General features: G+C 37.5%; 1 protein-coding gene across 4 annotated transcripts in view; it reads left to right on the top strand.

The window, feature by feature from the left end:
- LOC115338876 (collagen alpha-1(I) chain-like) overlaps positions 1-13,986 on the top strand; it is a 143,443-nt gene that overhangs the window by 33,562 nt on the left and 95,895 nt on the right. For all 4 annotated transcript variants that reach the window (XM_030007872.1, XM_030007873.1, XM_030007874.2 and 1 more), the window contains exon 2: positions 6,586-6,698. In XM_030007872.1, the coding sequence (XP_029863732.1) occupies positions 6,586-6,698 (113 nt within the window). The remainder of the gene's footprint in view (positions 1-6,585; positions 6,699-13,986) is intronic.

Raw genomic sequence — 13,986 nt, 5'->3', positions numbered from 1 at the left:
GGAGCAGAAGCTTGTGCCAATTTCTTGTAATTGGCATAGCAGAAGTCCAGCCAGCTGCTTGGCAGCACATTATTTAATCCTGATGATTGAGGCCTAAGACTCAATTTTGATGGAAGGCATCATCTCATCTTGCTTTTTAGAAATCTTGTTTGCTTCATCTTTGTAGTAGATGGTAAGTATAAAAGAGATGGACCAAATGGCTGTATGGCTCTTTTCCTTGCTTAAGAGAGCTTCAGAAAGGAGGATTTGTCTTACTGGACAGAAGTCTGAGCCTTCCCACTTACAACAGCATGAGTAGTATGCTCACAGCATTCTCGAAGTATAAAACTGCTTTATATTGCATATGAGTAATGGGAAAAGTACAGTGATGTAACTTACTCTTCAAAAGAAATAGCTATATGTTAGTAGTATAGCTGAGGATTCCTTACAGACTCTGTAAGACATACTTTTCTGTTAGGCACTGTGTCAAAAATGACTTTGATGGGGAAACATAAAGACTATGACAGTCCATAACTTGCCGCTAGAGTAGTTCTTTAGTACCGAACCTTCAAAGATATGTACTGCAAAATTGTTATAGACTTCAAAAAGTTTTTAAGTAGATACCTAATTAAGAATGAGATACCTGAATACCTTATTGTAAAATACTTAATCCTGCACTGAGCTCCGGATACTGGAGGCTTTGCTGTGGAACTGCTAAATTCTCACTGAAAGCAGTTATATACCCTAATAGTTATTGGGCTGGACTTTGATAGTGCTGCTAGTAAATCTGCATTGTACTTGCATATAAAGGTCACTGCATGATAGCATTATGCTGCATAATGTCCTGGTTTTCATCTAGCTTATTCTTATTTTACATTTGTAAACCAAATATAATAGAAATAGTATAAAAGATCATATAGCCATTTTCTCTTTGAGCCGATGTCTTTAAGTCCTTTGTTTTTAGAATTCACACCAACATTTCTTAACAAGTATGATCTTATTTTTCTGCTTTTGCATATGCCAGCTCACTTCCTAATCAAATTTTGAAGGTTCATCTGAGGTTAGAAAGGTTGGATTTGGCACGCTGGGTTTAGCTTACGTGGGTGAAATTCACTTTAGTAAAAGTTCACTGTAATTTGTCTTCCAGTCTTTATGTTATCGTGCATTATTGGTTTTTTTTTTGTTTTTTTTTTTTTTTTTAGGATCTATAGCTTGATCTCTTTTTTTAATCTGATTTTCATTATATACAATATGAATACCTATTCAGGATTTTTTTTTTGTAAAATATCTTTCATTTGAAAGACGTATTCTTTTTTTAACCATCACGTTTTTCATGTCCTGTAGAGAACAATTCTTGTTGTTGTATTGTTTTATTTATTTTTATTTTTTTAACCTTTCTGATTTCTTTTAATTGTGCTTTTTGCTAAACTGCTCATTGGACAACAGAGTTTGTACCAATTCTGACAGCTGTTTTAGATGCATAGTTTTTTAACTCACAAGCTGTTGTGAGAAGAAGTGATTACTGTTCCTTTCTTGTGACATTTGAGGTGAACGGCCCCCAGAATTTTGATCTCAATTCCAAATAACAATTTTGTTGATAAGTAACTGAAAGCTATTTTAAAACAATATATGCAGCAGAGAATTGACTAGATGTGTTATTAGGGGTGCCAACCTGTCATGTTCAGAACTTAATGAAGTGTATCACTCTATATTTTTATCCACAAAATCTTTGCATAATGATTTTCTAAACCCTTTTACAAATAGAGGTATTTTGGAGTTGGGTAAAAAATCCTCCTGGAAGAGAAAGATCTGGAAGATACCTCCAGGATGTGGTTTTGAAAAACGCGTGCCTATGGATTAATTTCAGAAGTTCTCATGAAAAATTCATCTTGGGGAAGGGGGAAATAGAAGTAGAAATATCTATTTCATCTCAATTCTGTTAATTTGTATTCATTGCATCCTATTTCAGAAACTCAATTCCCCCAAAATTTTGAAGTATAGGCACAAGATAGAAAAAAGGTAGTCAGTGAATATAGTCTTGGGACAGCACAGTGAGAGATGACAGTTTAAAGGAATGGTATTAACTTGAAATGCTTAGTTGTGTTTGAAAACGTTATACCTATTTATAGTCATGAGAACCATAAGCTTTATGGTGGCCAGTGGGCATGAAGACCTATGTTCCATCTTGCGCTGTCTTCTGTAGCAGTTTCAAAGATGCATCAATCCTTGGAACGCATGAACTACTGAATTAGCTTTGAAGAAAAAGGACAAGGTTCATTGTTCTTGGGTGAGCAAATGCAAATCACTGTTGTGTAGCGTCACCTCCAGTGATATATCTGAAGGTAGAAGTTAATTTGCTGTATGTTGTGCTATAGCCTAATATGCCAAGTTGATAACGAGTAAAGGATGAATTATCATCCAGTTAAAATGGAATGCCTTAGGAAGTGCATCTAGTCTATGCTAAATCCTGGAGCCACTTGCTGTACCTTAGTATTGTCAAGATTTGACCGATCAGGAACTGTGTGCTGGTTTTTGTGAGTGGAGGTGGAGTACAAATGCATCTCCCAAGGACTGTAGTACCCCACATGAAATTACAATGTACTGTGGCCAGCACTATGCTTTTTTCCTTTGGTTCAGTGCTAACATTAAAAAATGTGGCACTGCAGTTCATAGTGTCTAATTTACTCTATGACATTCCTTCAGTAAAAGGAAAGAAATGAAGCATGTAAGCTTATCAGTAGAAGTGTATTTGAATGAGAGTGTCTGTGTTATGAATATAATTCTGTATATGGTGATGTGGAATTTTTCATGGTTCTAAATGTGAGCTTTGGCAATATGAGCCTTGTATCATATTTGCAAGGAGTTGTTAAAACTGAACCTGAACAACAGTCAGCTTAGTGAAAGCTTTGCATTTACAAGAAATATATGGAAATAGAGTATCAGGCAGGATGCCAACCACCACTTCATAAAATGTAAGACTACCAGTGCAGTTGAATTTACAGAATTCCTTAACAGAAATCTTTTTATGGGGATCCCAGCAGAATGCTTTCTTATACAGGAGTTATTCTCAGTAGGTTTAACTGCAATGAATATTCAGTGCTGATGCTGTCTGTGGTGATCTTGAAAGCGAAAAATCCCTAACTTCCACATCGTGTAATCACAGAGTAGCTGAGGTTGGAAGGGATCTCTGGAGATACCTAGTCCATGCCCCTCTTCACGGCTGGGTCAACTACAGCAGGTTGCTGAAGATGGTGTACAATCTCCAAGGATGGAGGCTCAACAAACTAGTTGAGCAGTCTGTTTCTGAGATGTTTGGCCTCAGTACAGTTAAAAAGTGCCCTTTAATGTTTAAATGGAATTTCCCATATTTCAGTTTGAGCACATTGCCTCTTCTTTCACTAGGCATCACTGAGAAGAGTCTGGCGCCATCTTCTTCACTGCTCTTTACCTAGCTGCTCTGCGATGGAGCACCTCCTTTTCCTCTGACCTTGGTGTTCTTTCTGTTTCTCACTTTTCTTCCCCACCCCCTGCTCTAGTGTTTTTTGCCCTTAAATGTGTTTTCACAGAGGCTCCACTAACTTTGGCGATGGGCTAATAAGCTTTGGCTTGCGCTGAGGCTGTTGCAGGGCCGACTGGACTGGCTGTGACTGGCACATGGCAGCCCTTTACCTTCTCCCACAGAGGCCACCTCTGCAGCCCTCCCACCCTCCCCAAACCTTGCCATGTATGTTCAGTAGACCCATTTTCTCTAGCCTATTGAAGTCCCTCTGAATGCCAGCACAACCATCTGCTCTGTGAACCTCTCCTCCCCATTTTGAATCATCTGTAGAATTGCTGAGGGTATGCTCTGTACCATCAGCTGGGTCCTTAATGAAAAGCACTACTGGCACCAGTATTGACCCCTGGGTGCTCCGTTAAAGTGACTGGCCTCCAGCTGGACTTTGGGCTGCAGATCATAGCCCTTTGAGCCTGGCAGCTCAGCCAGTTTTAAGCCACCCCGCTGTCCACTTATCTATCTGTATTTCACAATTTGTCTGTGAAGATGTTATGGAAGACGGTGCTGAAAACCTTGCTAAAGCCAACATAAGCAACATTCTCTGCTTTCCCCTCATCTGTGTTGCTAGTCATTTCATTGTAGAAGGCTATCAGGTCAGCAAAGTGTGATTCTCCTTCATAAATATATGCTATTTCCCATCACCTTCCTGTCCTTCACATACTTGGAAATTGTTTCCAGGATTATTTGCTCCATCACCTTTCTAGAAATTGAGGTGAGGCTGACTGATCTGTAGTTCTCTGTATTCTCCTTCTGTCCTTCCTGAAGACAGGAGTAATGTTTGCTTTCTTCCGGTCTTTGTGAATCTCCCTTGACGGTCATGACCTTTCAAAGGTAATCTGAGAGTGGCCTTGTAGTGATACTGTGCAGCTCCCTCAGCACTCATGGGAGCATCCATCCCATCGGGTCACATGGACTTGTGTATGTCTAGCTTGTTTAAGTCTGCCCTAACCTGATCCTCCTCCAAGGGTAAGTGTTCCTTGCTCCAGAAGAGCATGGAAGAGCTATGAAGCAGCTTCCTTCTACAGAGTTTCAGCAAGGTTGGTATCCACAATCCAGTAGTTCAGGATTGGTGGGACCGTTGTTTTGGTGGAGTGTGGAATGTCAGTATTTGCACTGACAGGAGCATGCCAGTCATACCCACTGGTCTCTCTCGCTCTCACACACAACTATCCCAATTACTTGCCGTTGTCTTTATTGGGGTAAAAACCGAAGATTGGTTTGTGAGGTGAAAGCCTAGCTGTTTGAGTGTGCAGTCTGAACTGACTGCACATTCTCTGGTCGTACTAGCTTCAAATATCCACTTAGGTGGGAGGGTCTACACGAAGTGAAATTAGACAAAATTACAGTTTTAGCTATGGTGATCTTAAGTGTTTCCCTTAGAATATTGTCAAATCCTAATGCCCAGAATTTTCTATTAAGTTTAGTTTAAATCTCTCCTGAAAATTCACTCCAGTAAAGTCCATAGTTAAGCATTAATATCCATTTCTTTACTTTCTTTGAGATACTGCATAGTCACAGCTGAGGCTGGATACTGAATAAATGGACATCAGATTCACTGGAAAACGTTCTTCATGATCTGTGTAGCTGCTAGGATAGTAATGAGCTCTCTGAAATGAAGTAAAATCTTAAAACTTGTCTAGCCTGAATTGTGCATTGGTTGTACTTATATTGATGAAACTTGGAGCTATACGGGGAAGTAACTTGCCTGCCTCAGTCAAGGTAAAGATGTGCCCAAATAGAGGTTTTGGGATTAGATTATCAGTAGAGGTTGTTCAATGTAATAGCAGTTCCATCTGATATTTGATGAGCTTTGATGCATGAGGTAAGCAAGGGAAAGTAATTAGGATTTTTGTGAAGCATCATGAATTTTGGTTTTACAGATGCTGTCTGCTGGAGCACTGGGTGTGTCCAAATATCATGCCTGTTTGAGCAGGCTACTTTTGAGGGCATAAATGCTGAAGTTACTTATCTAAATGTGTGATTTCCCTTTCTTGAATGATAGTGATGCTAAACTTAAATGATTATACTTGGTTAAAATGTAATTTACTATCTGAAATTTGGCTGAGCTCAGCTTGAAACTAAATGTGCAGTTGGTGGTTTAAAAAAAGTGACAAAAGCTGCTAAAATATTCAGCACTAAGAATATCTTTGACTACTTAGGTGCTTCAGGAGCAGTGGCTGAATAGGATAGTCACAGTCGTTCTAATGCACTACAACCTTCTCCTCTCTCCCATTATGCTGTTTATATCATGCTTGAATAAAAATATATTTTAGTTCCCTGAAAGCCTCTTCTCTGCAGCTTTAAACTTTCAGCAGATGGGAGTATTAGAGGAACATTTTTGCCTCTGCTTCTGCATTGAACTGAGAATGCCACAGGACTGTGAAAGGATTCAGCCAAATTGCAGAACCTTCCTTGCCTTACTCTAGAGCAGCCCACGCTATTAGCAGCTATCTTCATGGTGTCAGAGATGTCATTAGCTAGTCGTGGGAGACCCATTCAACTATGCTAATTATTTCAAGAAGTTCTATTCATGAACGGTGTAAACACTGTTAAGGAAGTAGTAGCTCTTCCAGAAAGGCTTTTGAATGCAGACCTGTTTCTGCACATTCATGTTTCAATGCCGACTGCAGATGTCTACAGTAAGAGTAAAACTATGAATTGGCCACTACTTAGCCCTAAGTATATAATCCAGCTATTTCTTCCTCAAGTCTTTCAAACTCTAGTTCATATAACTCCCTGATCTTAGCAGAAAGAGAAAGGACCAGTTCATCCTTTACTTTCTGGTATTGTTATGTGACTATAGATAGGCTGTAATGCAAATTTGTATCTGATTCTGGACTGCCCTGAAGCTTGAGGATCTTTTAATTTTAGTCTTGTTTTCAGTGGCCATCAGCTCTTGAATTTACAGCAAAAATGTACATGAAAAAAAGAACCTTTAGTGTGAGAAATTTCAAATGTTCTTCTAAGTGTGTTTGACATAATTATCTCTTAAAAATTACGATGTTGTTAACATACAGTCAAGGTGTTTTTTTCTTCTTTATTTTGTTCAGATTCACCTCACTTCTGGGAGAACCTCAAAACCTGAACAACTTCTGCTGCAATTTGGCTTTACACCATCAAGAAGTTACCATTCCTTCAAGAGCAATGAGCTCCACAACACCAGGTCAGTTTGTTTATATTTATACCTCACTCCTGCAGAACACTGTCCTGTATTAGGATATAAATAATTCTTTGTGTTGATGAAATGGATTTGGCAGGTGACTGATATGCCAGCTGCGCTTGATAAGATATGACTGTCTTATAAAATGGGATAATGGCTATACAGGCAGAAAAGGCTATTTTGGGGATACCTTCTCAGTTGAACTATAAAGCCAGTATAATCCTGCAGTGGTTTTAAAACATTTTTGTAGAGTTTATTAAGAAACTGAATAATCATGATTGCACATGAATAGGCATCTTAAAACATTTTAATTCTTAATATTTGTATTTAGTCATTAATTTATTTTCTGCCTTTGCACAATTGCTTCATTAAAGAAAGACTGCAATTGGTATTCTGTTATTTTTCTTTTTAGCTTTAAAGTCATATTTGCCCACATTGGGCATTCTCTGCAGAGCTTCCTCCTTTAAGGATGTGTAATTAACAGTGGTCTTTGAACCTGCTTTAACTGATGCCTGCAAAATGAGTTACTGCAGGTTCACCTGATAGAAAGTGAAATATTAGTAGAAATATTAGTAGCTGTACCCAATGTTCAAACTTCCAAGAAAATAGAATGCTGCATATGGAACACGCCTTGACTTCAGTTCTTTTGAGGAGTGAGAGTCCCCAATTCAAATCTGTGCAACGTCCCATATGGTTCTCACTTTGTTCACCCACACTTGAAGTATCTATTTCTAGTACTGTTGGTAAAATAACACTTTACAGGTGGCTTATTTTATAACTGCTTTGGTTTTGTGCAAACAGCCTATAAAAGCATCAGGGCAAACACTGTAATAGTGAGCTGTATTTATCTGCTAGATGCCCTATCTCATAGAAATGTAATTCAGTGAGGATTTTTTGAGAATTGTTGATTGTAGTGTTGAAAACTGGCAATAACTGCTTTTACATTAAGTGGAGTCAAACATAGCTGGGTTTCATGCTCAGCCTCTTTCTCTTACAATGCAATTTGCTGCATGCAGTGAATTATCCATACAAAGCATGATGGGGCATTCAGCAGAAAGGCATGCCTTTGTTTTATTCGTATTGCAGTGATGACTAATATGAAATAATCTTGTACTTTCCTAAACATGCAGTTCAGATTCCAAGATACTCCAGTCGATTGGGTATCTTTCTAACGTTTCGTATCTTGCATTAGATATAGTCTGCAGAAGTAACCAAAAATGAAATTGGCTCTCACAAAAAGAAAGTAAGTTTTCCAATACTTTTATTGCTATGAGAAAACAAATTGTAAAGATGCATTCATGTTTGCTGTCTTTCCAAATCCAATAAAGCAGAAACTTTCAATATAATCAGATTACCTGTAAGGGTATTTAGACACTTTAGAAGCATTGCTTTCAGTAGGAGTTAGGTGCCTAAATATCTCTAAATCTAGTCCTTAGTGTTTCCCATCATTAGAGTTTGCCTGTGAAAACTCCAGGTTGTTTCACCAACAATGTCAAAACACCTCTGTGGCACGTACAGAGCTGCAGTATTCAAGGACAACATCACCCACAGGATCCTAATTTTTCTTTCCCTCAGTGAAAGGGAAATAAGGGGAGAAAATCGTGAAAAGAAGTAAAACTCGTGGGTTGAGATAAGAATGGTTTAACAGAACAGAAAAGAAGAAACTAATAATGATAATAAAATGACAACAGTAATAATAAAAGGATTGGAATGTACAAATGATGCACAGTGCAATTGCTCACCACCTGCCGATTGACACCCAGTTAGTCCCTGAGCGGCAATTCCCCCCAGTTTACGGACTGGACATGACATCACATGGTATGGAATACCCCTTTGGCCACTTTGGGTCAGCTGCCCTGGCTGTGTCCCCTCCCAACTTCTTGTGCCCCTCCAGCCTTCTCGCTGGCTGGGCTTGAGAAGCTGAAAAATCCTTGACTTTAGTCTAAATACTACTTAGCAACAACTGAAAACATGAGCGTTATCAACATTCTTCGCATACTGAACTCAAAACATAGCACCGTACCAGCTAATAGGAAGACAATTAACTCTATCCCGGCTAAAAACCAGGACAGAAGGTGAGCCTTATGAGATGGAGAGATAGAAGGGCAGTTCCATCCAACTTTAAAGGTCCTTTCCAACTCAAACTATTCTATGATTCAACTTCTAACTTGAGGTTATAAACATATACCAAGATGTACTTGTTTCACTTGTAAGACACTGCAATAGTTGAGGAAGTATTCCTAGTGTTCCAAAAGAAAAGTTAATTGGATTGGCACTGACATGAGCAGCTTGTTCCTGTGATGGTGAGCCTGTGGAAGGCAGTTCTTGCATTTATGGCACATAGTTTAAATGGCAAAAGCCTGATGGAGATGTGTCTAATAGTGTTAGGGTAGGGGTTTTGTGCTATTGCTTTTTTAGTCCTGAGAATCTTGTGCTTCTTCAGAGAACAGGTTGCTATATTCAGTTACAGCCAGTGGTTAGGTCAGTTTAAAATAATTTCTAAGCAGGAAACTTTTAAGCATTCCCATTTAATACAGACAGTATTTAAAACTACTCTTTTTCTATTGGGTGATACCAGGATGCTACCTCATTTGAATACCAATCCATGTGTCTTATATGTAAGACCTGTGAAAATTTCCATAATATATTGTAAATGTCAATAGTTTAGGTCATGGTTGTAGGCTACAACAGAATGGTAGATGTAATTTTTCATTTTACAGTTTATCTAGCCCATATATATATATATAGCTTGTGTATGTATACAGAAGATAAGTATACTTTAAATTAAAAAAAAAAAAAAGAGAAAAAAAAACCAAGATGCAAACTGGTAAAGCAGTGCTACTCTGTAGATGAATGGTATAGGCCAGCCCACTTCATGGATGGCTTGTTTGGCTTGTTCTGTCAATGAAAAAATTCTGAAATGCTGTAGAAAGCTTCATTGTGTGCTATGCTAAATTTCTCTGTATTTTTATAATGTGATAAGCTAAGTGGAGAAGATACTTATTTCTTTAGAATTGCATTCCCTTCATACCTAAATTGTCAGAAAGTCCATTTAAAGACCTGATGTGGAACAAACAAAAATTATGCATGTTTTATTCAAATATTATCTGAGGAACATCTTTGGATAGGGTTTGTTTGCAGCACCAATGCACATAAGTATTTCCTTACATTGTATGATGCAGTGAACAGGTCTGCAGTGTAGCAACATTGACTTGCAACAACACTATAACCTATTAAATTGATCTCAACTCTTTGAATCTTAAGGGACCAGGCTCTTGCTAATCTGTAGAGCTATAAAGTAAATGCGGAATCCCAACAGGGGAAGGTGCTGATGTTTGGTTGTTTGCTTTGCTTGTTATAAATTGTAAGATCATTAAGGAAATGTTTACATCCTGTTGCCATTGCATGTTCTGAATGATCTGCGTGGATAAAAATCATTGGACAGAAAAAGAAAATGACTATGCCCTATAAGAACAAATAAATAATTTACTGTTTTGAGGAAGACTTTTTTTTTTTTAAATACTAAATAATACCCAGTGGTGTATTAATATTTTGGAGTTATTTGTCTCTAACTGTCTAATACTTCTGTTATCTTCTGTTTAAATGATGGTGTGGTTGGGGATTGTGCCTGCTGTGTGCCTACCAGCTCAGTTCCTGAGGATTCCAACCCTTGCAAAGAAAGGATATTACTCTTCTGAACAGGAGGTTGCTTCATTTAAAGCATGTGTTGATTTAATACAGTATTCCTTACCCAGATTTTTTCAAAGAATAACAGCACCTATGGGGAAGGGTGGACTATAAATATTTCTGTAAAGGTAAAGATCATGGAGGGATGAAGACCCTAGGTTTTCTTTTTGTAACCTGAGAAGGCGAATAAGTTCAGAGAGATCTCATCTCTTCTCCCCTTTGCCTCTCCTGTCACCCAGATCTTTCAGATTTTCTGCTTCGCTTTTTACCTTGAAATTAAAAGTAACAATGTAATCAATGGAATCAATTCTATTAAACAAACAAACAACCCCCAAACCCCTGAAGTCGTTCATGGAATCACTTGGGGTAGGATCATTTCTGTTTGGGAAGAGGGGCAATTAATGTTAATAGATGATAGTAATACATAATGAAGAAAGGAAGATACCTGAACTCTGACCTGTCCAGCAGGTTTCTAGATGCTGCAAACTATTGCTAAATTAGCAGTGTTTGGTATCACAGTCTCCCAGTGGTAAAGCACACATCCAGTTTATCCAGTTTCTTCCTTTTACTGTTGTAAACAAGTGAAATGCTGCTGTGGAAAGCTGGTCATTTATTAGGATGAGAGAGCTTTTCACTGTCTCTGGATTTCAAAAGCATATCAACATGTGCCTGCTGCTGAAGAGAACAAGTTCAAAATGTGTAGTTTACTTACTTGCACCTGGGTGAAATCAGCTCTTCTATCTATCTGTAATTACTGAATTAAAATTCCAGTCTGATACATAATAATTTGGAAATCCCTGTTCAAACTTTCTGCTCTTCAACAGCATTGCTTATTTTTCCAGGTCTTTAGTATCTTGTAAGAGCTGCCTGTTGCTGTAGTCAGTCAGAAAGTGATTTTTCTTTTCTTAATAAACTGAGTGGGAAGAGAGAGGAGCCGTGTGCTGAATTCTGCCGGTTCCTACTTTTGGATCACTCTTCTGTCATCTTGATTCTGAATTTCTTTAATAGGCGTTTGTTTGTTCCTCTTGAGGAATAGCTTGTTCTTCTTCTCTGCAAAGCTGACTCCCCCTGTTTTCTTGTTCTGCTTTGCTCTGCTTTTTCATAAATCATTTTCCACATATTAGTAAAGACTAAGTATAGAAAATGCTCCAAAATGGTATTTCCTCAACTGTTTTAAAATTAAAATGCAGTGAAAAGTTTCATTGCAGTCCAGTAACCATCTCTGCACGAGCAGTAGATGCTGTGAACAGATGAATATTTTGATGAATGTGTATGTTTTTGTAAAAAAAATTGAAGAGAACTTTGAGTCTAAAACAAAGTAGTAAATATAATACCAGAAGGCTAAAATCTCTTCTTATAGAAATAGGTGTGTTTTGGCAGGTGTTTAAGTCCCATTGAAGCTGAGTGCATGGATGTTTTTCAGACCTCTGACTGTAGACTGACAGAATCAAATGCATTTGTTCCTTGTGATGACTTTGTGATGACTTTTCCTTTGGGGAAAAAAAAAAAATCACTTGCATAAAGACTGGATTAGTTATATGTTTGGTAATTCACTGAATATGGCCCAATAACTTTCAGGGTTAATAGATATGTTATCTATTAATAGGTATGTTATCTCTATCTATCTATGTGTGACAGAGTACTGCAGCTCTTTAAGATATCAAAAAGAAAAAAAATAACATTTGCAAGCTCAGCCTTAATGAAATATTTAGAAGAAGGATTCTTCCCCCGCTGCACCCCCTGCTTTTTTTTTTTTAACTTTCAATGCAGAGCATGACTCAGAAGTGCAGCTCAGATTTTGACCTCTTGAATCTCCTTACACAAGTCCAAAATAGCCTCAGTCTGATATAAATCTTAGTTTTACCCTTATGACATGTGAGAGAAGTTGCAGTTTATAGACTCTCTTTCTGTCTCTCTATTTTTTCTTGTAATAGTTTAAACCTGACATCCTTATCTAGGTGTTTCTAGGTAAAATCCCAATAATTCACAAGCATGAATGAAAAATTTGGATCCAAAATGTGTTCTTCCACTGGGGATTTAATATACAAGACAACCAAATAATGACTAAAATGCTCTGTGCATGCATTAGATAAAAAAGCATTATCTTGTTCACTTGCTAGTAATTAAAGTTTGTAAATACCTTGTGCTACTTTTATGTTCCTTTTTTTTCCTCTTAGAAGTAATTTACACCATTTACCATTAAAATTGATAATCAAAACATTAAAGTGTCATGGTCCTGCTCTCATTTGTGTGTTTACACTTGCTCATGTTCATGGGGGTCTATCATTTCGTGTGCTAACTCTCCAAGGTTTAAGTAAATAATGACAACATAAGTCACCTACCCAGTGTGTTGGGGGATTAGTTACTACTTTCTGCAGATTCAGGTTAACTGAACAAGTCTGGAGGGTGTTTTTTGATATAACTTTGTGGTGCTTTAACTTGATATATGCATGCGAATTTTAACCTCTGCATACACAAATAATTCCTGTCTCTTCAAAGAGATACTGTACTTGAAAATTACAATTGTATTGCTTTTTTCCTTTCAGGAATCACTTGTAAACATTGGCCACCAGACGTTTTTGTCTAGGAATTTGTCTTTCAAAATGATTGTTTTGTTGGTCTGCATAGCCAAAGCACAGGTCTTACTTTTTGAGCAGTAGTGCTTTAACAGCTAAAGTAGCCCTCTGGGAATAAATCTTGAGAGGTTTGTTTTTTCTTTTTTATTTCAATATGGTTTATAAAGCTTGTAAAGATTCTTCAGAATGGCTTTTTTTTTTTAACTAGAGGTGCAAACTTTTTCTCATTTTAAGTATATAATTTATCCTCAGTATTCACTTAGACACTTAAAACACACACCTCTCAAAATAGCAAATTTATTGTCCATTGACAAAACACAGTATTTCACTGTCCTTTCAGCGTTGTCAGAATTTTTACTCCAATTAGTTAATTAAACCAAGATGGCACAGTTACACTTTCGCTGGAGTCTAGTGAACAAGCTCACCTAAATTTAATTTAAGTCAGTGTGCCAATATAAACTGAATAAATTACTTAAATGGCTTTTGACTCCCCAGCTAGTATGCTTTGGTATATCCTTCAAAAAAATTGAGTTTACTCACAGAACAAAACTCCGAACAGTTCTCTTGTTATGGGAGATCTGGGCTTTTGATGCAGAAGTATTCTGTAAACTGTTTTCCATGCCTTAATTCTTGCTGCTTGCCAAAGGCTGTGTTTTCAGTGAATGTAAACTAAGACTGTGCTGAATTTTTCTAGGTATCAGGATATAACTGGTTCTGGGTAAGCATCTAATTCCTTGTAGGTGCAGGACAAAGGGTACAAAAAGACAATTCCAGATTGAAAGAATCATCCTCAATGAAATATAATTTATTCCCATTGTATCTTTTTCAATGGCATTGGCCTGTGGTGGTGTTTAGCGCTGCATAAAAGTGTTAACGGTGTGGGCAGGGCAATAAATACTTCTCTGTTAGCTGTTGGGGAAGTTAGTTTTTTGGTTTTGCATCTCAGAGCAACAAAAAAAAGTTGTACTTCACCAGTACTCAAATAGTAAACATCAGGTGTTTGTTAACACATTATTAAACATTAAACA

The sequence above is a fragment of the Aquila chrysaetos genome, chromosome 3 (assembly GCF_900496995.4).
Source record: "Aquila chrysaetos chrysaetos chromosome 3, bAquChr1.4, whole genome shotgun sequence".
NCBI lineage: Eukaryota > Metazoa > Chordata > Aves > Accipitriformes > Accipitridae > Aquila > Aquila chrysaetos.
This window is presented reverse-complemented; position numbering and strand designations above follow the sequence as displayed.